General features: G+C 38.2%; 1 protein-coding gene across 1 annotated transcript in view; it reads left to right on the top strand.

The window, feature by feature from the left end:
• The window catches only part of LOC306849579 (serine/threonine-protein kinase mTOR), a 148033-nt gene that overhangs the window by 34885 nt on the left and 87062 nt on the right, over positions 1 to 26086 (top strand). Inside the window, exons 19-28 of the mRNA XM_079384722.1 lie at positions 2005 to 2255; positions 7143 to 7229; positions 7868 to 8035; positions 12668 to 12780; positions 18700 to 18862; positions 19723 to 19815; positions 20825 to 20971; positions 21346 to 21488; positions 22749 to 22911; positions 23644 to 23789. Of these exons, the coding sequence (XP_079240848.1) occupies positions 2005 to 2255; positions 7143 to 7229; positions 7868 to 8035; positions 12668 to 12780; positions 18700 to 18862; positions 19723 to 19815; positions 20825 to 20971; positions 21346 to 21488; positions 22749 to 22911; positions 23644 to 23789 (1474 nt within the window). The remainder of the gene's footprint in view (positions 1 to 2004; positions 2256 to 7142; positions 7230 to 7867; positions 8036 to 12667; positions 12781 to 18699; positions 18863 to 19722; positions 19816 to 20824; positions 20972 to 21345; positions 21489 to 22748; positions 22912 to 23643; positions 23790 to 26086) is intronic.

The following is a 26086-nucleotide window of genomic DNA, read 5'->3' as shown; positions in this document are numbered from 1 at the left end:
TTCATCTACTGTTATGCAGCAGAGGGAATGAATAGTTTTAACAGCAGGGCCTCATAAAGAAGCATGCTGCAGGAAGTGTGGATATCTCCCGAGTGATGCATTAGGGATAAAGTACAGGTTACCGTCTGGGGCAGCTCTGTCTGGGTCTGCAATTTTTCTCTTTGAGAAAACTCTCCTTACAGGCAGAGAACTGCCTGCTGGCCCTCTTGTTGTAATAATAGAGCAATGGGACGTTTTATGAGATGAAGGTGAGCTCTGTGAGGGATGTTAATGGAGGACAGAAAAAAAGTGTGGACGTAGCTTTCTTAGAAGACTTTTATTACTGGTGTTTTATTTCTTCAGTACAAATACATAATATGAGACTCGTATGAGGACTCGACTGACTAGTACAGGAAAGAGTCAGAATATTTTTTTTGTATAATATTCTGCACAGATCGGGGGAAGAATGCATATTTGAAGCTAAGAAAACATCATGAGAAGCATATGGTTCTGGCCGTCTTTATGCGCTGTCTGTAGATTACCATAATAGTCCTAATAAGTGTGCAGACTGTTTTCTTTGCAACTGGCTTGGCGGGAGTTCAGCACTCCGCGTCTTGATTTTAATGCACAGTGTATTTCAAATAGTCACAGGAGGCGCATGTTAACAACAGGTAGAAACAGCAACGTGTCTCGGCTGACTGCTTGTGATCAGATCTCTGACAATTCATATGAATACCAGGTGGAAACAGGTCCTTAGACACCCCGCTGTCTGCTACTGTAAACCAAATGAAAGGACTTGAAACCCTTAAGCACAGGCAAACAATTCCAGATCGCCTGTTAACCCCACATCAAATGGCACATATATTTTAGGGCACGGCCTGCTGTGTATGGGAAACAGATGACTGCATTACATCATTCAGATACACACACTCACAACACAGATATAGTTTGTTTTTCACTGAGGAATGTGTGGTAGAGTTTTATGACTGTAGGAAGCGGTCAGTAGCAGGCTGCTCTGCCTCCTGTGTCACATTAGTGTACTGTTGTAAATCCTGCAATTTACTAACTCCACTGATATCTTCATGTTTTTTGCTTCCTTAAATTACTTTTTAAAAGGTGTTGGGAACATGGGGCAGTACCCTTTCAAAAAATACACTTTTATACCTTATTTACCTCTGAAGGGTGCATTTTAGTACCTTAAAGATATTAAATGTACCTTTTGTACCTTTTTGTGTGTGGTTGTACCTTTTTGTGTATGGTTGTAATTACCTTACTAATTTCACAATTGTATTTCAAGCGTAAGGTGAGCAAACAACAAACTCTGACCACCCACGTGGAAGGCTTCAAGGGTTAGTTCACCTAAAAATGAAAATTTGGTCATTAATTACTCACCCTCATGTCGTTCCAAACCCGTAAGACCTCATCTTCAGAACACAAATTAAGATATTTTTTATGCATTCTGAGAGCTCTCTGACCCTCCCATAGACAGCAATGTAATTAACACGATCAAGGTCCAGAAACGTAGCAAGGAGATCGGTAAAATAATCCATGTGACATCAGGGGTTCAACTGTAATTTTACGAAGCTACGAGATTACTTTTTGTATGCAAAGAAAACAAAAATAACAACTTGATTCTACAATTCGTCTCCTCCACGTCACCATAGCACCATTTTGGAGAGTATGCACTGAACGTAAACAGCATATGCTTTTCTATGTCACCACGCGGATACATTGTTTTTGTTCAGATCAAAGCGTAAACGACGTGAATGCAGCTATTTTACCGATCTCCTTTTCTGTTTCTGGACGTTGATCATGTTAATTACATTGCGGTCTATGGGAGGGTCAGAGAGCTGTCAGAATGCATAAAAAATATCTTAATTTGTGTTCTGAAGATGAACGAAGGTCTTACAAGTTTGGAACAACATGAGGGTGAGTAATTAATGACAGAATTTTCATTTTTGGGTGAACTATCCCTTTAACATTCTTTCTGCAATATAATGACTTCTGTCACATTTGCCGTTTCAGCTGACTACAGTACCAGTGAGATGCTGGTCAACATGAGCAATCTGCCACTAGACGAGTTTTACCCGGCAGTTGCTATAGTGACTCTGATGCGCATCCTGCGTGACCCGTCGCTGTCCAATCATCACACCATGGTGGTGCAGGCCGTCACCTTCATTTTCAAATCGCTCGGACTGAAATGTGTGCAGTTCCTGCCTCAAGTTATGCCCACCTTTCTCAACGTCATCAGAGTGTGTGATGCCAGCATCAGAGAGGTACGCTGCCATCACAGAAATGAGGTTGTACTTTCTGATTGATTTGAAATAGAATGTTAAAACATAAATCTGAAAGCCAGAGTGCACAAACACACTTGTTGATGCTTTTCCAATGCATTGCAACACTTCACCTGTTTTTCCATGTATGAGGTGTATTGTCTAAGTGGGAATAAATCCGTAAGGTAAATTCGACCAGGTTTCCATAGAAGTATTCAGGGTTATTAGATATTAGGCAACAGAATTTTGGGCATAATGTAAATTACAAAAAAACGTTGTTTGACTTGTCCCTCCTTTAAAACAATAAATAAGGTTACACTGAGGCAATTACAATGAAAGTGATTTTTTTTTTAGGTGAATTAGTTATAAAGGAATCCTATGCAGAAATGTGTAGATTATAACCGTATTTAATTCTTCTGTTAAAACTTGTGTATTTTTTTGAGCGGTTTAAATTAAAATCGGTTGAGCTGAACTTGAATATGAAAGTTTTGTCCTAACAAAATTAAAATCAAATGCTCAGATTATAAATGAAATGCTTCTAGCTTCTCAAAGAAATTAAATGCTTAATGCAATTTCAATTCCTCATTTGGATAAGCATAACCTGTAACAAAAATAAATATTATGATGAAGCCATACATATTTCATTTTCATGATCAATTCAGTATAAACTGAAGTTGTATATAACTTCTGAGGATCAATAGTTTACCCACTTGCTTTGCTGCTTCAGAAGTCAGTATCTACTGTCATGTGTTTTAACTGCAAACCATGATGCTTTGTGCAGCTAGTAATTGTTTCTTGTAATTAGTGCATTATCACTTCTAACATTCCCCAAAATCAACTCACTGTCATCAAAAATAATCAAAAACATAAAGTGCAAACAGCATTGTCCAGTTCACACACAAATGACTCTTATGAGCTGGGTTTCACAAGCTTTCTCAAACGCATACAGGCTTGTTAGTTTTATGTGAAGTTCTAGGGTCTGTATAAATAATTAGTACGGTAAAATTGCTCAGACTTTAAATTTCATTAAACCATCATATATTAGCCTATATGAAGCTCCAGCAGACTCGATATAAGGAAGCAACCTATAAGGAAGCAACCGTGAAGTAGTCTAAATGGAAGAAGTAACTAGATTCTGCTTCATAGAGAACATTCAGGATTAATTAAGTATGTGGCCTACAAAGGAATATTGTTGATCTTCGTAACTTGGGACAAATGAATAACATTGAAAATCCATTGCACTGGCTCCGTGTCGGTGCCCCGGGGAGCCCTGCTCCAGCCACTTTGGTTCCTGTGCACCCCACTTTACAGATTCTACCGATTTCATTGATGCCTCAGGGGTTCATCTCATTTGAATTTAATTCAATTGCATTGTCTGTAGGGCTGCCCCCAAATAGTCGACTAAACGTTAGTCGATATGAAGAGGGCTTGGTCGAATACATTTTCATTAGTCGGTTAGTCACGTGAAATTACGCATTAAGCAACGAGAGCAACGCGATCTCGTGCCTCGCTGTATACCAAAGCGCACTTGTGGGAGAGGTGTCTGGCTGATGCTAATAATTATGTCAGGAAAAAAGTCCAAAGTGTGGGATCATTTTGAAAAGTCGAAGGACGACCCTAAAAAGGCTGTTTGCAAACTCTGCAGGCAAACATTTGCCTATCACTCGTCAACATCGAATATGTCTTATCATTTAAAACATGTAAGTAGTAACGTTAACCACCTCACATGGCCCCTCGTTTTAACAATAAGGATATAAACACATTTGCGCTGTTAAGTTAAATCATATTCATGGTTTTTGACATGCATTTGTCTCTAGGCTCATCCACAATATAGCAGCGATGATGTGGCGTTGTGCGCTTCGACTTCGCGGTCAACAATGATGCAGCAGAGATTAGTTTTGAGACCCCCTCTAAGTGAGAAAAGAAAGCGCGAAATCACAGAGAAAATCGTCGATTTCATTGCGCTTGATATGAGACCAATCAACGTTGTCCGTGGTGACGGGTTCAAAGAAATGTTTGAATTCCTCGAACCAGGCTACACCATTCCCAAACGCGACACAATAATGCATGGCTTAACAAGCAAGTTCAACACGACTAAAGAAATTCTTGTTAAGAAAATACAAAGTTGTACAGCAGTCAGCTTTACAACAGACACATGGACCTCTATCCAGAGTGAGGGTTACATGACCGTTACTGCACACTTCATGTCTGAAGATTGGCAACTACATTCTTTTGTGTTGGAAACAAAAGTGCTGGAGGAGAGCCACACAGCTACCAACATAAAAGAGCGACTCAGTGAAGTGATGGAAGAATTTAAAATACCTGGAGAAAAGAGGGTAGCAGTCGTACATGACAATGCCGCTAATATGGTGTTGTGCACAGAATTGATTTCTAATGATCCATCCTGGGGTAATGCGAAGGGCGTCCGTTGTGCGGGGCACACGTTACAGTTATGCATAAACGCGGCTCTTAAAACTGACCCCATATGTCGATGCATCGCTGCTGCTAGACGCCTTGTGGGGCATTTCAAGAAAAGTACCAAGGCTACAACAGCTCTGACTCATAAACAGAAGCAGCAGAATGTTGCAGAACACAAACTTATCCAAGATGTCTCCACAAGATGGAACTCCACGTACTTCATGCTGGAGAGACTCTTGGAACAGAGATGGCCGGTTACAGCTGTGCTGTCAGACCCTGAAATTACCAAACGGTCTGAACGAGGTCTAGATCTCACAACAGCACATTGGCTGACAGCGGAGGACACTGTCGCAGTGCTAAAGCCTATGATCACTCTCACTGAGCTGCTTTCTCAGGATTTAAACGCATCCCTATCTGCCACACTGCCCATGTTAATAAACATGAAGAGACGCCATTTGGTGCTGCGCAACGAAGACAGTCCCACCACAAAAGCACTAAAGACAGAACTAGCAAAAGAAATTGACAGGAGATGGCAACTGACGGAAAATATCGCGACCAGCATTTATATACAAGCTGCTGTCTTAGACCCACGTTTTAAGAGCTTGTCATTCTTTGACCAACACGAACGAGAAGATGCGTACTCCACAGTGTCGGATCTGGCAGAAAGTTTATCTACAGAAGCTGCGCCAGAAAATGATCATGACAGCATTAGCCCTGCAGAGGAGGGTGAGCCCGAACCGAAAAAGGAAAAGCAGGCCGAGATATCCATGCTGATGGCCATTGATGAGGAGGAGCATGCAGAAGAGAAGGATGAACTAAAAATGTACTTGGCAGATAAAACAAAGGTTGATTCCGGACCATTGGCATGGTGGCAAAAAAATGAACATCGATATCCAAAGCTCGCTAAAGCAGCTAAACGCCTCCACTGTATCCCTTCCACATCCACTCCATCAGAGCGCATCTTTTCAAAGGCCGGCTTCATTGTGAACAAGTCGAGAAGCTCCCTTCTTCCCAACAATGTGGACAAGCTGGTGTTCCTCTCACATAATATGAAAAAAAATAAAATCGAATTGAAAGCTTAGGTAAGAATGCTTAATTTCCTTTTTGTAGTGTTTCTGTTTGCTATCCGTTAGGCTAAAAAAAATAATAATAAATAATAAAAAAAAAAGGGGTATTTTTATAACGGGTAGGCTATACAAATAAATAAATACATATTATTTTTATTTATTCGTTTTTATATAATGAAGAAGTTGTTTTTTATTCTGTTAGAAAAATTAGTCTGATGTTTGCAATTTGTTGTTTCAGGTCAAGACTCATCCGTCGTCTTAATGACAGTTTGCGGCTTTGCTCTGATATATTGTATTAGTGTTCTTTAAATTATTTGTTCCACATTTTGTCTTAAATATAGTTGTTCTAAACAATTTAATCAAATACTTAGGCTGTTAATTTGTTTGCCGCCTTTTTTATTCTAAGTTTTGGCGTTGTGCCATGTGCATTTATTAAATTGTTCGTTTTTGTTCATTTTCCTTTTGAACAATATAAAAATTATATAAATTTTCCACTGTATTTTTATACCAAACAGCGTTTTTGCTACAGTATTTGTTTGGTTGTTTTGCCTTTTTTTGTACTAGGCCTAAGTTACTAATAAGTTTATTTGATTTATTTTAAAGAACGAATTTTAGTTTATTTTATTCAAAACTGTTTTTTTTTTTTGACATGTAACTGTTACTTTTTGTATTTTTGATAATAAATTATTAAAATGCACAGGCAGTCTGATTGCTGTTTTTATGTTATAATTAGCCTATAACATTCCGGCCACTGATTTTTGTGTCCGTAAGCGCTGTATACTTTAAACGCTTTACTATTCTGTTTTAAGCGCTTAATTTTCATTTTGAACGCGCTAATATCATGCTTTAGCATTTTCTGTCATATGGAAGTGTTAAACTTCAACTTGGACTGTACCTTTCCTTGTATATACGCAAGTTATTATATTAATATCATAAATGAACGATTATTCGACTAATCGCTAAAATGCAGGAGTGTTAGTCGACTAGGAATATCTTTAGTCGGGGGCAGCCCTAATTGTCTGTTTCAGCAATTGATTTGGGATTTGTTTTAAACAGTTAATCATTTGAACACTGCATTGATGAATGAAATATCACAAACATTGTATTTAATTTTATTTCTCAAATGAGTAAATACAATTTCATTTAACATTTCATTATTTTGGCTACCATTTTGAAATTTGTATTTATTATTTGATCATTTGATTTAATATAAATGTTCTAAAGTTATAGAATTTTAAATTGAAATAAATTTTAGTTCTATACCTGGAATAATTCTTTAACTTGAACCTACATCAAGTCAGGTTTCATGTACAACCATCAGATTTTTTTCGTTGTACCTCTCCTGTCATCACTTTTCCTATGCATTTTTCTCTTATTTTCACTTATATTCTCTTTTTTTCTTTAGTTTCTGTTCCAGCAGATGGGTATGGTTGTGTGCTTTGTCAAGATCCACATCCGCCCATACATGGATGATATCTTCACACTGATCCGGGTGAGAGACTTGTTCACACATCTTCCTTATTTTCATCTGAAACAATTGAATTAGGCTGCAAAGACAAAAATGTGCACTTGATACCCTTAAAATGCTTTTTTGTACTAAAAGTCAGGGGATGTTAGTTCCATTGAGTGGACTAGACAAAGACTTGTTTCTTTTGTTTTAATCCCTGCTGTCACACTGCATCCTGAAAGGGGTAGCTCAAAGCCCATATAAAACTGCTGGCAGGTCCTAGTTTCTTTGACACTTTGTCCTTTTGTGGCTCTCTTAGTACTCAACCAGTAGAGAATAATGGCTGCTTACGAAGGTGCTTAATTCACTCTTTCCACTTGCATCATCACTACTCCCAATTCAAGATTTTTTTTGCTGCTCTTCAGCACCAACGCTAAAATATTTATTAAATTATTTGTTTTCTATTATTTGCTAATATTTTAATTTGCATGATTTTATTTAATGTGCATAATGTTTGTAATGAGTAGTTGTGCTAGAAAGCATGTATAACAGAGTTTGAGTGTTTTATTTGTTTGTATAAATAGTATTTTATTATTAAAAATACAAAAACATTTTTCAGTATAAAATTTTTTTATTGGATCTTGGCCAGGGAACACTGGGATATTGTGTTTTCTCTTCTGCAGGAATACTGGACTCCAAATAACCCCATGCAGAACACCATTATTTTGCTGATCGAGCAGATTGTGGTGGCTCTAGGCGGAGAATTCAAACTCTATCTGCCACAGCTCATCCCACATATGCTGCGGGTCTTCATGCACGACAACAGCCCTGGACGTAGCGTCACTATCAAGGTATACGCACGCTGGGATATGAGTGTTAAATTAGCACTTCTAACTAGGGTTGCTGAAAAATCAGACTCGCTGCAGACCGGACAAATGCAACAGCCAGCATGAACCACCAACAATGGATAAATCATGAGGTAGTCTGACAGCGTTACATTCAGCCGTCCAACAATGGCATCTCTCATTGTGTCGCTGTGTTTTGGAAGAGGTGTGGCTTTGCAGGGAGGGTGGGAACTTGCTGTAGATTATGGAAGAATATTCAGGAATTGCAGATTGTATTTTCAATTGCGTTTTCCAAATGTGGATGCATAAATTGTGACATAATCCAAACGCAATTGCAAAATCACTTACCCTACCTTTAACTATTTCAGTGACTGTCACTAAGGTAGCACTGCACAGCTTGAAAATTAATTGATAATGATTTTTGTTGTTAATGTTTTGATTGATTGACAACAAATTTAAGGTTGTTTTGATGGGGCTTCACGGAGCTGTTTGAACTCACCAAAGAATTGTCCATGAAGCTGTTGCTGAAAACGAGGTACATTTTAGAATCATTTCGAAACCGCATTGTGACTCTTAAAAAAAAAAAAAAAAAAAAAAACACTAAATCAGTTTCGGCAATTTTCTGGGACTATAACCTTATCAGTATTTTTTTTTTTCAATTTTTTTTTAATAACTTTATCAGTATCATTATTAGTGTAAACAACCGATGTGAGTATATATTTGAGGTCTGGAAGAGCTCCCATAGTTCTAAAGCTCAAGTGCTGTTTACAGTAATAATTTTAATCATTTTTATAAATAAACATGCCCTAGATGGGGGTCTCTCGCTGTGAGGTGAGTCACATCTTGAGATCCATTCTTCTTTTCCATTCTTCAGCAGCTCTGTGTTGTATATTGTTGCGCAGCATCACTAATTTTTAAAAGCAAAACTGCGTTCTGTGAGATCAGCTCCCTTTTAGTAAAAATCTAAAGCGCTTCTGCTCATCTGGATGGATGAAGAAAATGGCTCAGTGTTTAAAGGTAATTATCTATTGATGGACATCACAGAGTTTACCTATATTTTGGTTGTAAGGTGTGAATGGTATTTTAAAGGCAAAAAGATAAAACGCTGTTGAATAGCACATTTGCGTTTTACCTGAAAAGTGGATCTGGATGCTTTACGGTAATTTACCAAATTCAGTGTGTGAAAGAATCTCATGTCTGCTGTCTGTGACACCTGTTTCACATTATTTCAATATGTGCTGAGTTCACCTTCAGGTGTCAGATGATCTCATCTCATATAAAACCTTCTTATGCGCCCCTCTAACGACCAACACTCCTCTGACGACTAACGTACCCTCCCTGAACGTACTGTTCCCTTCTGTCTGATGATCTGTATTTCAGAATTATTTTATCATATATTATTTTTTCATTCACAGACTAGTGAATATTCACAAACTAAAATAATATAAAAAAGTAATATAATGTTTTTCTTTTTATGCACAGGATGCTTCAGAGTGAAGCATTCCCTAAAAACATGTAATAAATCAAGCTAATTTGCAGCAAATTACATATATACAGTATCTCACAGAAATGAGTACACCCCTCACATTTTTGTAAATAGTTTATTATATCTTTTCATGTGACAACACTGAAGACATGACACTTTGCTACAATGTAAAGTAGTGAATGTACAGATTGTATAACAGTGTAAATTTGCTGTCCCCTCAAAATAACTCAACACACAGCTATTAATGTCTAAACCGCTGGCCACAAAAGTGAGTACACCCCTAAGTGAAAATGTCCAAATTGGGCCCAATTAGCCATTTTCTCTCCCCGGTGGCACGTGACTCGTTAGTGTTACGAGGTCTTAGGTGTAAATGGGGAGCAGGTGTGTTAAATTTGGTGTTATCGCTCTCACTCTCTCATACTGGTCACTGGAAGTTCAACATGGCACCTCATGGCAAAGAACTCTCTGAGGATCTGAAAAAAAGAATTGTTGCTCTACATAAAGATAGCGTAGGCTATAAGAAGATCGCCAAGACCCTGAAACTGAGCTGCAGCACGGTGGCCAAGACCATACAGCGGTTTAACAGGACAGGTTCCACTCAGAACAGGCCTCGCCATGGTCGACTAAAGAAGTTGAGTGCACTTGCTCAGCGTCATATCCAGAGATTGTGTTTGGGAAATAGACGTATGAGTGCTGCTAGCTTCGCTGCAGAGGTTGAAGGGGTGGGGGGTCAGCCTGTCAGTGCTCAGACCATACGCCGCACACTGCATCAAATTGGTCTGCATGGCTGTCGTCCCAGAAGGAAGCCTCTTCTAAAGATGATGCACAAGAAAGCCCGCAAACAGTTTACTGAAGACAAGCAGACTAAGGACATGGATTACTGGAACCATGTCCTGTGGTCTGATGAGACCAAGATAAACGTATTTGGTTCAGATGGTGTCAAGCATGTGTGGCGGCAACCAGGTGAGGAGTACAAAGACAAGTTTGTCTTGCCTACAGTCAAGCATGGTGGTGGGAGTGTCATGGTCTGGGGCTGCATGAGTGCTGCCAGCACTGGGGAGCTACAGTTCATTGAGGGAACCATGAATGCCAACATGTACTGTGACATACTGAAGCAGAGACTGGGCCACAGGGCAGTATTCCAACATGATAACAACCCCAAACACACCTCCAAGATGACCACTGCCTTGCTAAAGAAGCTGAGGGTAAAGGTGATGGACTGGCCAAGCATGTCTCCAGACCTAAACCCTATTGAGTGGAAGAGGACTCCAGTGGCAACCAGTGAAGCTCTGGGGAACTCCATGCCCAAGAGAGTTAAGGCAGTGCTGGAAAATAATGTTGGCCACACAAAATATTGACACTTTGGGCCCAATTTGGACATTTTCACTTAGGGGTGTACTCACTTTTGTGGCCAGCGGTTTAGACATTAATGGCTGTGTGTTGAGTTATTTTGAGGGGACAGCAAATTTACACTGTTATACAAGCTGTACACTCACTACTTTACATTGTAGCAAAGTGTCATTTCTTCAGTGTTGTCACATGAAAAGATATAATAAACTATTTACAAAAATGTAAGGGGTGTACTCACTTCTGTGAGATACTGTAAATGTGTGTTCCTGGCCAGACTGTAACCTGTGAAAATCCCCCTTCACACATCAAAAGAAAGTCTACCCAGAGCTCCTCAATCATTAGACGTCTTCGCTGCCAGTCTTTAGCCCCTGACGTAGCCCCTTTAGCCCCTTTAGTGTGTAGCTACTGGCCAAGCCCACATATCCCACTCAAGTAATTCAGCCCTATGTGCACATGAGTCCTCTCTCTCTCCTGTGCACCTGGAGAGCCCATAACCACCGTCTGCGTCACTGGGAGCACTGAGGTCACCCTGAAGGAGCTCTTAAACTGCCTGCCAGTTGTTGTGGGACAGATAAGAAAACAAAAGCTCAAGTCATTCACGTGAGCTGCTCTGTCTAGATTTTGACTGGGTTTCCCCAGAGCATCTAAAACAAATACATTTATTTAAAAGATGGCCACCTCGTAGCAATATCTCTCTAAAAACTTTTTGCCACTTTGTTTTATTGATTGCATTTGGAAAAGTATTCTTGAGTCGCATTTCATACTAATAAAAATAATCATAATAATACATTTTTGCATAAATGAAGTCTGTATTAGTTCTGTTGAAGTAAGTTTATGTATTTATTTATTTATTTTATTTATTGCATTGTAGCGTTCCAGTCACTTTACAAATTTACTGCAAAGGAGAAAATGAGCCAAGCTTATTATGTCTTGCTTGTGTGATGTCTGTGACTGGCCCTCCACTAAACCTCACTCACTGAATTATTTTTGTTTTGTTTCTAATGCTGTCAAGCTTTTTTCTTTTTTTTTAGCTTTTGCTGTATTCCTCATTTCTAAGATGGATTATAGCCAAAGAAATATAAGACAAACACTTATCTTCAGCTAAAATGAGAGAAGCTTCATATTTGTTTAATTTTAATAATAAACTGAGGCAAAGAGTTTTTATTTTTTTTATTTGTGACCCTGGACCACAAAACCAGTCTTTATCAGCATGGATATGTTTGTAGCAATAGCCAAAAATACATTGTATGGGTCAAAATTATGTATTTTATTTTATGCCAAAAATAATTAGGACATTAAGTAAAGATCATGTTCCATAAAGATATTTTGTAATTTTCTACCGTAAATGTATCTCAACTTTTTTTTTTCTTTTTTTTTTTTTTTATGCATTGGTAAGAACTTAATTTGGACAACTTTAAGGTAAATTTTCACAATATTTAGATTTTTTTTGCATCCTCAGATTCCAGATATTCGAAAAGTTGTATCTCGGCCAAATATTGTCCTATCATAACAAACCATCAATGGAAAGCTTATTTATTCAGCTTTCAGTCGATGTATGAATCTCAATTTTGAAAAACTGACCCTTATGACTGGTTTTGTGGTCCAGGGTCACATTTATGATTAATGTGTTCATTGCTACAGTATGTGCATGATTTGTTTTATAAATTGTCTAAAATGTATATGGGTCACTGTGTGCCAAGTGCTAAACTATAGCTCCGGTTCATTTATCAGGCTTTGACAGAGATATACTATTTTTCTTGCTGCACCAGTTTTCAGGCAAACTTTTTCCTTGTGTCTCCTAGCTGCTCATGGCCATCCAGCTGTTTGGAGCTAACCTGGATGACTACCTCCACCTACTGCTGCCACCCGTTGTGAAACTGTTCGATGCCCCTGATGTCCCCCTGACGGCCCGCAAGTCAGTATGAAAATCTTCTGCTCTGATCAAGCTCCATAAGAAATACATTTCCTCTAAAACAAGTATTATTCAAACCAGTGAAGTAGTGAGAGTAAACATGAACTGTGTATAGCTGAAATATGTGCATGCTAGGTGGATGACAGTTTTTACTTAATACTCTATACTCCTTATAAAAGAGTATCTTTGATTATATAGCTTTTTCTTGAAGTCAACATGAATCACCACTCACAACCTATTTTATTACTGTAATATGACATGTTTGCAAGTGTATTTAATTCAGAAAGAGCTTGGTTTTATTTCTTAAGGAATTGATTGGATGGTAAAACATGGACTGAGCCACACCCAGGTCCGTGTAACGGTTTGCAGTTCTTTGTTCAATTTGCAGCATCAAAATTAACCAGATAAAATTTGGCTTCAAACTTTCATTTTTCGTTTTTTTCAAATACCTCACAAACGAATAATTGTCTCTCTGTTTGATTTTCCAGTCTACAAGTTTAGGTTGTGGCATCCGAATAAGATTTTTGAACAAACATAAAACATGACTCGTTATTCTGATTTTCCATTTTTTGTGTTTTGCGCTCGCGGTTGGTCCGTACCATTACTGCCGGGGGACGGAATGGGGGATTACTTTAAGCCTGCAGCAGACCCAGAGCGCTGCTGCTTTAATAAACTGCAATAAATTATTGGCTACTGTGACTGTTAACTGTGACTTTACAGATTTTCTGTACGATGTGTGAGTGGAGTGCGCTTGATGATTACGAAAATATAATCCGCAGGTTAGTAGAGGAACTGCAGCTGATACAACTCATTCATCTTTTGGCCTTCTTGTATGATGTGTGTCCACGCCCAGTCGTTGACAATGACGCAGATTCCGTAGCTTCTTCTGTCAAGAGCGCGCACCGCCACCTACTGTTCCAAGTGCAAATGCCTCTCCTGACATTTCTTCAGATCTTTTTTCTGATCTACTGGACTGCTTGTGCAATATTAACTTTTTTTTCTTTCTCATTACCCCTTTTCTTTCATATATCGTTCTGGTATTAAACACACCAGATAAGCAGATGGGATTACTAGAAACTATATTGGTGCTGGTTGGAGCTAGAGCACCTCTGTTTTAAACCTTTTGCTAACTCATCTGCAGCTTCTTTTCTAGAAATCCCTTCATGTGCTGGTACCCAGTAGAATCTGGCTGTCCTTTAAAGGCATACCTATTGCTTTAATCAGATCTTTTCTGAGTGATTTCCAAGGATTGTTGTTAATTATGATGCTGAAGCAGAACATATCACTACTATGTCATGCTTTGTTTAATCTACCGGTATGTTAATCTATGTTTATTCTTGGTCACAGTGTTTATCTTAAACCCAAGTTAAACACACCTGAAAAGAACAGAGACAGTGCTCAGCTAGATCTTCAAATATAAATTAAAATGTAACATGAGCATACATAAAAATGAGAAGTGCATTTATAGGTGAAGGTGAAGTGACATACTTCCAAGTATGGTGACCCATACTCGGAATTCGTGCTCTGCATTTAACCCATCCAACGTTTAACCCACACACACACACACACACACACAGCAGTGAACACACACCCAGCAGTGAACACACACACACACCGTGAACACACACCCGGAGCAGTGGGCAGCCATTTATGCCCACTGGGAGCAGTTGGGGGTTCGGTGCCTTGCTCAAGGGCACCTCAGTCGTGGTATTGAGGGTGGAGAGAGCGCTGGACATTCACTCCCCCCACCTACAATCCCTGCCGGCCAGGGACTCGAACCCGCAACCTTTGGATTACAAGTCCGACTCTCTAACCATTAGGCCACGACTTCCACGATTTATAGAACATAAGGCACTTGCATTGGTAATTACACACAAAATATTGGATAAGAAGTAGAGATCACAGTCCTCTAATGGTTTAACAAATAAAAGGGGAACAAATGTGAGCACAGCTGTCATTTATAAGGCATGTGAAGGCATGAGATTTGGTGGATGGATGGACTAAAAGGGCTTAGCACTTGCTCTAAAGATGCAGCACAGAAACAAAGAACACTTTTAAATATCACCTGATTTAGCTAGGAATCAGAATATTATTTGAAAACTACAGTGTGTTGGAGCAGGAATGAAACTAATCTCTGAACGTCTGTGGCCTGGATTAGACGGCATTTCTTAAATTTCTTAAATATTCCTGTTGTTCTTCATGGCTGTATATTATGTCCCCTTACCTCAAACATTCCCCTATAAACAAACAACTTTATGCATTTTTTTTGGTTTAACAAAAATATGAATAAAATAAATAAAACATAATTCTGTATAAACTTGTTTCCCCATGGGGACCTAATTTAGGTTCCTACGGAGACCCATGAGTCAGTGCTCATTCAAGTTGCAGTCCCCATCGGGATGGAAAAACCCGAACACACACACACAAATTATAGCCTATATATTCTCTCTCCATATAGGTTGACCAAACTGTTAGTGTAATCGTTTAACAACGCACATTAGATACCAGTCTTTTTAGGCAAGTATACCAGGTAATGAGTGTCACGTCATGAAATGTTTTTAAAACGACTGAAACTGTCTAACGTGATCACAATTTAATAAAAATATTGTAAGTTAGGCCTATTAATTGTAATGATTATTTCAAACAACGAATAAATTGATAAAGCGAGCAAACAACAAAGTAGCCTATCAAGGGAGCTTTTTGAAACTCCGAATCAAGGCAAGGCAAGGCAAGTTTATTTATATAGCACATTTCATACACAGTGGTAATTCAAAGTGCTTTTACATAAAAGAAAGTGAAATAGACATTAAAATCAATAAAAACATGGAAATAAAAATAATAAAAACAAGGAATTTTAAAATGATATAGAAAATGATTTAAAATAAATTTAAAGAAAATTATTAAACCTAAAATTTATTGCAGTCAGTTCGGACATATAGCACAGTGATCATTCAACAAATGCACAGCTAAACAGATGAGTTTTGAGTCTTGATTTAAATGTGGCTAATGTTTTAGCACATCTGATCTCTTCTGGAAGCTGGTTCCAACTGTGGGCCGCATAATAGCTAAAAGCAGACTCCCCTTGTTTTGTGTGAACCCTTGGTATTTCTAACTGACTCGATCCTAATGATCTGAGTGGTCTGTTCGGTTTATATTCAGTGAGCATATCAGCAATATATTTAGGTCCTAGGCCATTGAGTGACTTATAAACGAGTAAAAGTACTTTAAAATCAATTCTAAATGTAACTGGAAGCCAGTGTAAGGACCTGAGGACTGGTGTGATATGCTCAGATTTTCTGGTTCTAGTCAGAATCCTGGCAGCAGCGTTCTGGATGAGCTGCAGTTGTCTAATGGTCTTCTTGGGAAGGCCGGTGAGGAGACCATTACAGTAATCCACCCTGCTGGTGATAAAGGCATGAACAAGTTTCTTGATTGGAAACAAAACATCTAATTCTTGCAATATTTTTGAGATGATAGTATGCTGATTTAGTTACTGCTTTGACATGACTACTGAAACTAAGGTCTGTCTCTAGAATCACCCCAAGATTTCTGACTTGATTTTTAGTTGTTTGACCCTTAGAGTCAAGGTATGCATTCAGAACTTCATCTTTCTTTCCATCAGACCACTGTTTCGAAGCGCTTCAATCGGATCGCGAATCAGTTGTTTAAACGGGACTTTAAAGTGCGTATTGCGAACAATTTGATTTAAACGGGACATTAAAGCATTAAAGCATTAAAGGTCCCCCCGGCAAATCGCACCCTGCCTATACATAAAGCGGCAGCGCTCTGGGTCTGCTGCAGGCTTAAAGTAATCCCCCGGCAGTCCCCCGGCAGTAATGGTACGGACCAACCGCGAGCGCAAAACACAAAAAATGGAAAATCAGAATAACGAGTCATGTTTTATGTTTGTTCAAAAATCTTATTCGGATGCCACAACCTAAACTTGTAGACTGGAAAATCAAACAGAGAGACAATTATTCGTTTGTGAGGTATTTGAAAAAAACGAAAAATGAACGTTTGAAGCCAAATTTTATCTGGTTAATTTTGATGCTGCAAATTGAACAAAGAACTGCAAACCGTTACACGGACCCACCCACACAGCTTTCTGTAATAAAGTCTACATATTTATAGTGCTGTGAAAATGTATTTGACCCTATCCTACTTTCTTCTGTTTTTGTGTATATTTTATATTAAATAGCTTTAGATCTTTATAATGAAATACAAAATACAATGGCAACATGAGTATACCCATAAAGTTTTTTTTTATTTTTTAATTGAAGCAAACACCTTTCACCCATGTGAAAAAAAACAAATTACCTCCTTAAACTTTAAATCTGGTTTCTTGTTGTGCCACCTTTAGCAGCAATGAACTGCAATCAAACACTTCAGATCAGTCTTTCACATCGCTGTGGTGGAATTTTGTCCCACTCTTCTTTGCAAAACTGCTTTAGTTCTGCCACATTGGAGCGATTTTGAGCATGCACTTCCTGTTTAAGTTCCTGCTGCAGGATCACAATTGGGTTCAAGTCACGAATTTGACTTTTTTGCTTGAGCCATTCAGAGGTGGACTTACTCCTATGCTTTGAATCAAAGACATTCTCTTTAAGGATTTTCTAAAAGAGAGCAGAATTCATGTTTCCCTCAATGATTGCACGTTACCCAGGCCCTAAACCAGCAAAGCATCCCCACATCAGCACACTGCCACCACCATGCTTGAGCGTTGAGAATTGATATTCTTTTTGTGGAATTCGGTGTTAACCCAGATGTAATAGGACTCGTTTTCCAAAGATCTCCCCTTTCAGTTCATTAGCTCACACAACATTCTCCCAAAACGTTTGAGGTCATCAAGGTATGTTTTGGCAAAATTCAGATGAGCCTTTAATGCTCTTCTGGGTTAGCAGTGGTTTTCGCCTCACCACTCTTCCAGGGATGCCATTTTTGGCCAGTATTTGGACAGGGACTTTTATTGATGCAAGAGAGGCATGCAGTTCTTTCCATGTTGTCCTTGGGTCTTTTGTGACTTCCTGGATGAGTCGTCGCTGGGCTCTTGGAGGAATTTTGGAAGGTCAGCCACTTCTCGGAAGGTTTGCTGTGCCGAGTTTTTTTTCCAATTGGAGATAATGAACAATAATCGGGCCTGATGGAGTCAAGCTGAACCCCATTATGAATGCAGTTTCATAGATTTGGGAATTGATAGCTACAGGGGCAAATACATTTTCACCCAAGTCCAGTTGGTATTAGATAACCTTTTGCTTCAATAAATAATTATATCATTTTAAAACGGTATTTTTTGTTTGTTTTTTAGTTTGCCTTTGTCTTATGGTAGTCAGTATGAGATATGAGACACAAAAGTAGAAGATGAGGGGCAAGTATTTTGGTTCAATTTTAAGTTCATGTTGACTTGAAAAGTAAGGATAGGTCAGTGGAAATAGTTTTTGCAGCAGTGGTAAACGGAGGTGAATCGGGTAACCCCAGAATCTATGAAGACAGGATCACATTAACACAGAGGCTTTGGCCAGCTGTTACTCCGTCATTACTCTCAGCGAAACCTTTTTTACAGACAAGAATCTGCATTTGATCCCTATTGTTTTACTGATAAAGTGTTGAGCTGAGTTTAAGAAAGACTTTTGAAGAAAAAGGTATGCATGGATTGTATTTTGTAGTTTGCTGGCTGTACCACTGTGCAGATGTTTTCTAGGGAAACTCAGTTTTAAAACATCAAATTACAAATAATTTTTTAAATCTATTAATATACCAAAGCCAAATAAACATATTAGATTAGCAATTAAATTTCACTCTCAAAAAGTTAAGAAAAAAAGTTTTAAAGGAACTTTTTCTAAGTTCTGTAAGAACTGGCCAGTACTATTAGTCTGTCACAATACATTTTTATTCACATTTAATTGTTTTATTTTTGGTGTTTAGGGTTGCTTTGGAGACTTTAGATCGCCTGACTGAGTCTTTGGACTTCACTGATTATGCCTCAAGAATTATTCACCCCATTGTGCGCGCTCTCGACGTGACTCCAGAGCTGCGGAGCACATCAATGGACACACTGTCCTCACTGGTTTTTCAGCTTGGCAAAAAGGTACAAGCTCAAAGCCTTGTTTAAATCCTGCAGTACTATCAGTTTAGCTGTTTTGGTGGGGGGTGAACTGTAATTTTTTTATTGTTTGTTTTAGTTTTTTTTCATCATTTAAAAAAAAAAAGCTATGAAACAATTTTTTCCCATAATTTCCATGAACTTATGTTCTGAAGTAACCGTGTAATAATTTCCTAGTGTCTCTCTAATGCACGAAAAGGCTTCCCGTCAGAGAGAAGGATGAGGTCATTGCTTTTACCATTCTTCCTAAAACCCTCTTAGAATTACCACTCAACATGTGGCCATCATGAGCACCAGACGCAAGTTCTGATTCCTTTGATCACTGCAGGCCACAATCTTCAGTTTCCTGTGTTTAGAGGAGCAACACTTTATTTGTGTACTTACTAGTTGACGGGGTTTAGTCACATGTACACACATGTGCACACACTCAAAAGCGTTGTATAATACCGTATGGAATCAAAATAATCATTCCAGTAAGCTTGCTTTGCTCCTCATCTAGCGAATGTCAGAAGTACTTGTACCAAGTTTGATATTAAAATAAAAAGAAGTAATGATACTAATGTTTGCAATATTAGTACTGAGTACTGACTTAATTCACTACGCATGTTGTATCTGACTTTTTCTTTTTGCTTTTGTTACCAAAAACAAAAGAAAAAACACATGAAGCAGTGCTTTTTTAATTGAGAAGTACTTGAAGGCTAGATGTAATTGCATTAATTTCATTCATCATATTAACATTGGACTTTTTAATAAAGTTGTGTTTAATATCATAATAGATTTTGGCTGTGTAGTGAAAATTACTATTGATATGTAAAAGAATATGTCTGCTTATTTCTCTTTCACAGTACCAGATCTTCATCCCTATGGTGAACAAAGTGATGTTGAAACACCGCATCAATCACCAGCGCTACGATGTTCTCATCTGTCGAATCGTCAAGGTCAGCGTCCCGCCCTCTCCACGCCTGCATTCATAATTTTTTTTGTGCAAAATCATATTTTTTCTACATAGAGTAGGTCCCTGATGACACTTCAGTCAGTCTGAAACAAACACCTTTTGTGTTCTGATGGAGAAACCTGCCTCCGTTTCCTGCACTTGGCCCCCTGTGTGAACCACCACTCATTCTTTGCTAGTGAACCCAGACTTCCTGTTTAAACACATTTCCTCTTGGCATCCAAAACTAATCTTGTCTTTGTTTTTGACATGCATAACATTTCGTATGGGCATAGAATTACCTACACATAATGCTGGTGTAGAGGAAAGGTTCTTGCCCCTCTTTCAAGAGCAAATGTTTTATTTAGCAATATATGTATTTGTGCCCCCTTTTTGCCAATAAAACCTAAATAGTTGTTGCGTCATAATTTAAAAAAAGAAAACAAACAAACAAAAAACCCCATAAAGACACACATCTCATTTTAGATATGCTATTGATATGCTTGAGATGTTTAATATGTAAAATAGGTATAGCATAAAAAAGTTAGTTTGTATGCTCAATTTATTGTGTTAATATGTTAATTATTAACTTAAGTACCAAAATATAATGTTTAACTTTACCCCAGGGCAGCGCTGTTAAACTGTAGTTTATGCCTTTCAACGTGTTCAACCCTTTAACCCTGTTACCAAAATTATTTCAAACTTGAAGCATGTTTATCAACAAACTAACATTTGGTCCCAAAGTAGATGCTACTAACTACTTGATTCAGGCTAAATACTAGCAACCCTCTTTTAGTGGTCTACACTAAAAGACATGTACACACATATGAACGACTTTGTGTTTAAAACAAGAAAGAAAAAGATTTCATATTTTAAGAGTTTGAAGCCTTATGTATTCTATCTCTGGAAAGTATTAGCATATTTTTTTCTGGTGCCTGCATTCTTTTTCAAGGTGAGCACAAATGTAGATTTGTGAGTGTGTTGTCTTTGCTAACCTGTGTGTGTGTCTCTCTCAGGGCTGTACTTTGGCAGAAGAGGAAGAGGACTCTCTGATATTTCAGCATAGACAATTACGTGGTAATCAAAGTGACACTCTGGTTAGCGGCCCGGTCGAACCGGGACCAATGAAGAAACTGCACGTCAGCACAACCGCTCTTCAGAAGGTTTGTAGAATGACGTGTAACCTTCATAACTTCACATTCACATATTGGAGGGTTTGTGGTGAACATATGCACGTGCCAATAATAGTTTGGTATTAAAGGAATGCCCCAATCCTGTTCCCAATAAAGTCAGCTTCAGCTTCACAGTTTGAAATCGGAATATAATGTCTAGTTTATGATGTCTCCGTCCACAACATATTTATATTTTTTCCTTTTTTAAACATAGTGCTATTGTGTGTGGTGTATTGCTTGAATAAAACACACACAGGTGCCTGAATGTTAATTTTTGCTGATATACACATTTTATTAAATGATAAAAAATATTATATATAGATATATATCTCCTTTGTGTGTTTACCTGTTTCTGCTGTTTGCAGGCATGGGGTGCAGCCAGGAAGGTCTCCAAAGATGACTGGCTGGAGTGGTTAAGACGTCTCAGTGTGGTCTTGCTAAAAGAATCATCTTCACCTGCCCTGCGCTCCTGCTGGTCTCTGGCACAGACGTATATACCACTCGCTAGGTAAAATTCACCTTTTCTGCCTCTCTTCCTCTGTTCAGAAACCCATCCGTTTAAAAGAGATGTGTCAGAGGTTTCCTCTGGCCAGAGGAACACAATGGAGTCTTGGTTCCTTCAACACACTATTTCCCTGTTTATACTGTAAACTGCTTTGACACCATCTACATTGTAAAAAGCTCTATATAAGTAATGGTGATTTGACTTGACTTGATTGCCCACATTTTCAATAGCCTTTTATTGTACAAAAAAAATTGTACATGAACCAAACTAACAAGCTCCAAATTAAAACCAAATTTTATAAACAAAATTTAAAAAGGCAGAAAGCCCAAATTTTTTTATATAGCTCATAAACGGGAACCTCGCAGGAGAATTAAACAGCCCGGTTAAAGCCTGATTTACATTGAAGCCTACTTTGACCAAGAACAGCTAACTTGGACCAGTGTTAATTTCATTGACGAATAATTTTTCATCAGAGAAGTTTTTGTCAATAACTAAATAAAAACCGGTTTTAAATAGAGGTTAGATGAGCACATTTGAATTGTCACATACTGATCTACACGGCAGGACATAAGTTAGCATGCACTTCTTGCTGCATGTCTCAAAAAAGAGTTCAAAAATGTCATTGTCTGGGAGAAAGAGAAGAGCAGACATTTGGAAAATTTGAACAAGCACGACGACAGAAAAAGAGAACTCAATTCAATACAGTTTTCTGTGCACACACGCCTGAAGTGCACAAACAGAAAGCCGCTTCTCTGAAAGCGTACAAGTACTGAATTGATTTGTCTTTCATGTCCTGTCACTCTTGAATGGACAGATACACACAACATTGGCAAAATGTCCATTTTGGCAAGTGTTCAAAGCAGCTTTACAGTATTAAACAGGAACATAGTGTGTCAATAATACACTCAATTTTCAGTTAAAGGCAGTTCATCATTGAATTCAGTGATGTCATCATCCAGCTCAGCTCAGTTTAAATATTATCTGTGCAATCAAGTTGACGATATCGCTGGAAATTTAGTTTCCTCAGCTGAAAACAGTGCCATTAATGTTAATTAAACAACAAAAGAAAATAAGAAAATCACTCACCGCTCTTGATGACGCAAGGGACATTATCTGTAGTGATACTGACAACAGAATGCTGAATCTCAATTAAATAGCGGCACAGCAGTCTTTGCTAAATGTTGTTCAAACAATACCAGTGGGAAAAGATATATACAGAGTATATATATATATTTGTGTGTGTATGTTCTCTCTTCTCTGTAGGGACCTTTTTAATGCTGCATTCTTATCATGCTGGTCAGAGCTCAGTGAAGATCAGCAGGATGAACTGATACGCAGTATTGAGCTTGCTCTGACTTCTCAGGATATCGCTGAGGTCACACAGACGCTGCTTAATCTCGCAGAATTCATGGAGCACAGCGATAAGGTCAGTGATGGAATTTGACAATGTCAGGTCAATAATCAGGTCAGAATTTCAAGTTTATTCAAATCAAATCAGGAGAGGAAAGGCTTAAAATATACCAAAATGCAGTACAAGTTTCCATTTTATATTTTAAAGAACTTTTAAATGTGTTTTTGCAAGTTTGGACACTTCTATCCTAAAAAGAACATACATTTGCTCTCTCTTCTTTTAATATCATTTGCAAATGAAGAGTGCTACTTGATTTATTTATTTTTCTTCATGGTGGGAAAAAAAACAACAAAATCTGAAACGAAATGTAAGATGTACTGATTTTCTCTGGTTCAGTATCTTTATCCTATCCAGAGAAGTCATTAATGTTAATAAATGTACATTATTTCGGTTTTACAGCATGAGTAAACCTAAATGGAGCACTGTAGTTTATTCTTCTCCTGCGCACTTGGACGATCACATTTCTTTCCATATTTAGTATGATCTCATTGTGTTGAAGACCGAATGAATGGTGCATTTGTTCAGTTTTATTCCAGCACAACAAATAGAGCTCATACCCTTCAGTAGTGACATGGCAAATGGGCAGTAAAGTTAGAGAGCTGTGAAGTTCATGCAGTGAGGGTCTGTTATATAAAACATTTTTGGGCTAGATGCTCCATTCTGCTCTGTTCTGGCCCGTTTAATAGACTATTCCAGTCGGCTCTTCTCTTCTATATCTAAAGTCTTTCTTTTCTGTTTTTTTCTTAGGGCCCTCTTCCCTTGAGAGATGACAATGGAATTGTTCTGCTCGGGGAGAGAGCTGCTAAATGTCGGGCCTACGCCAAGGCCCTGCACTACAAGGAACTTGAGTTTCAAAAGGGTCCTTCACCACTCATTTTAGAATCCCTCATCAGGTAGGAAACTGAAAACTTCTTAAGTCTGAGGATAGTCTAGATGCCTAGATGGCTTTGTTTCATTTTACTCTATATATTTTACTTAAAGGGATAGTTAATATAATCAAAATTCTGTCCCCATTTAAACACTCTCATGTCGGTCCAAACATGAATGATATAGAGGCGTTTTATGCTCTTTTACAAAATCTTGATTTTGTTTTGCGGGTGTACTAGAACATGCTCTCATGCTTGGTGGTTCGAAAATCGCATTATTTTTCACATAATTTACATTATTACAATACCTTTCTCCCCAGCCTGACACAAACGACTCTATTAGTTCCGGGATTGATGAAGGCCCACTTTCCGAAAAACGAAATGTGTTGTGATTGGTTAGCTGTCCCAGTGCGTTGTGATTGGTAAAAAGCTTAGACGGCGTTTCAGTATTGCCCCGCCCCTTGCCAGAACAGCAAGTTCGTCAATATTGCCATATCAGTTCAGACCCCGAGAATATTGAACAAGAGGATCGTGCAGAACCTTTGCACGCACGGATATTGCAAGACATATTGAAGTGGTAATGTTATAGTTGTTTTCCGGCTAAATCACGTTTTAGATAGGATGTCAACAACAGCTTAAAAATAACTGCATTGCCTACAGATAAGTGCAACGGTAATATGTATTATGTTCTTTAATTCTAACATTATAACATGAATTGCACTGAAACTGTTATACAGTTGAATTCATTTATACCATAGTCCCACAGACTTGCACTATTTGTGGCCGCATATATATGCAAATGAATTCTCTGCCAGCAGGAGGCGCTGTTGAAGCGGAAGAGATCGAGGTTTCCCCGGTAACGCTGTACACAAAACAGAGCTCTGCTCACAAACCCTGCTTTATTAGACGTTATATGCAAGATTAAATGAAAATGACATCCAAAATTTTCTGAAAATAGTTGGTTTCCATCAGAAATACAGTGATATAAAAACACCCGCACTGGGTTTCGATTTTGAAACATGCAGTGCTCAACCAAGCGTTCTCCCACCCCCCCAACCATTCAAATTTCTGTAGGTGGGATTTACAATTTGTGATGTCATAAATACAGGAAAGCAACTTTGTAGTCCAAACGAGCCGTTCGCTGTAGTTCTTGAAAAGGGATTTTTTTTTAACTAAATATCTCCCTTTGGAGTGGACTTTGAGATTTGTAACTTTGTAGATCGTTTTATGCCCAAACATACACACTACACACTGACTATTCAAAAACTGAAAAAGCATAATAGGACCCCTTTAAGGTTAACTACATGAAAACAGAAATTACATTGCCACCCATTACAGTAACCACAAGAAGAATAAGCACTTCTAGTTTTTTTTCAGACAATGGATTACTTTTGAGAATTGTTGCTTTCTGAATTCAGTTTCATCAAAGGAGCAATGCAGATAATACTTTAGACGTGAGAAGAAACAATAACCATTAATAGGGCTTTAGTCTCCAAAACTAGATTTTCTCTCATAATCTTATGTCACCCCAAGAAATTTAAATATGCACTCGGTCCTCATTTTTTAAACACACACACCTACACGCTGTACTGTATTTTTAAAAGGTCCCTTTACACAGTTTATAAGTATGCACTCAACATATTTTGCAGTTTTAAAAATTTAAGCACCAAACCATAAAGTGTCTCATGTTTCCTCCACTGTTCCTGCATTGTTTGCTTGTTTTGGGACGTTTTTGGGTTTTAAATGTGGTCTGTGAATTACTAGAAGGTGCTTTGGGATTTGAGTTCCCCCTTGATTCCTCCATAACGGTTAAGGTGTAATGTCCTTCACAGAGACATTTGCTAGTGTGTTCTGTTCAAAGTTTTAAAATAATAACTCTGATAGCTTTTCAAGAATAAAAGTGAGGATGTCCAAAAACAATAAAAGATGCTTCGCGATGCATCTTTTATTGATTTGTCTCGATGAGCACAGTTTTCCTTGATGTTTCAGTCTGGGCAGGACATATCGAAGAAAAAAAAAATATTTTTGCGGCCTAGCAAATGTGCATTTGATGGCTGTATCAAAAACTAATTCTAATAAATCTCCCCTTTAGATTTAATATGAAGCACAGTGATAAATATAGCATGGGTAATGATATGTAGTTTAAAAAAGTGTGTAATTTATGGTGGTGCATGGCACTGGTGCTTCCTCCTCGTCTGCTCTTCAGTACTGTTTATAATGTCAAGGCTGTTGAACCGTGAACTGTCTTTAAAGGGATACTCCACCCAAAAGTGAAAATAATTTCTTTCATTTACTCACCCTCATGCCATCCAAGAAGTATATGA

Source organism: Barbus barbus (assembly GCF_936440315.1).
Source record: "Barbus barbus genome assembly, chromosome: 29".
Classification (NCBI taxonomy): Eukaryota; Metazoa; Chordata; class Actinopteri; order Cypriniformes; family Cyprinidae; genus Barbus; species Barbus barbus.
This window is presented reverse-complemented; position numbering and strand designations above follow the sequence as displayed.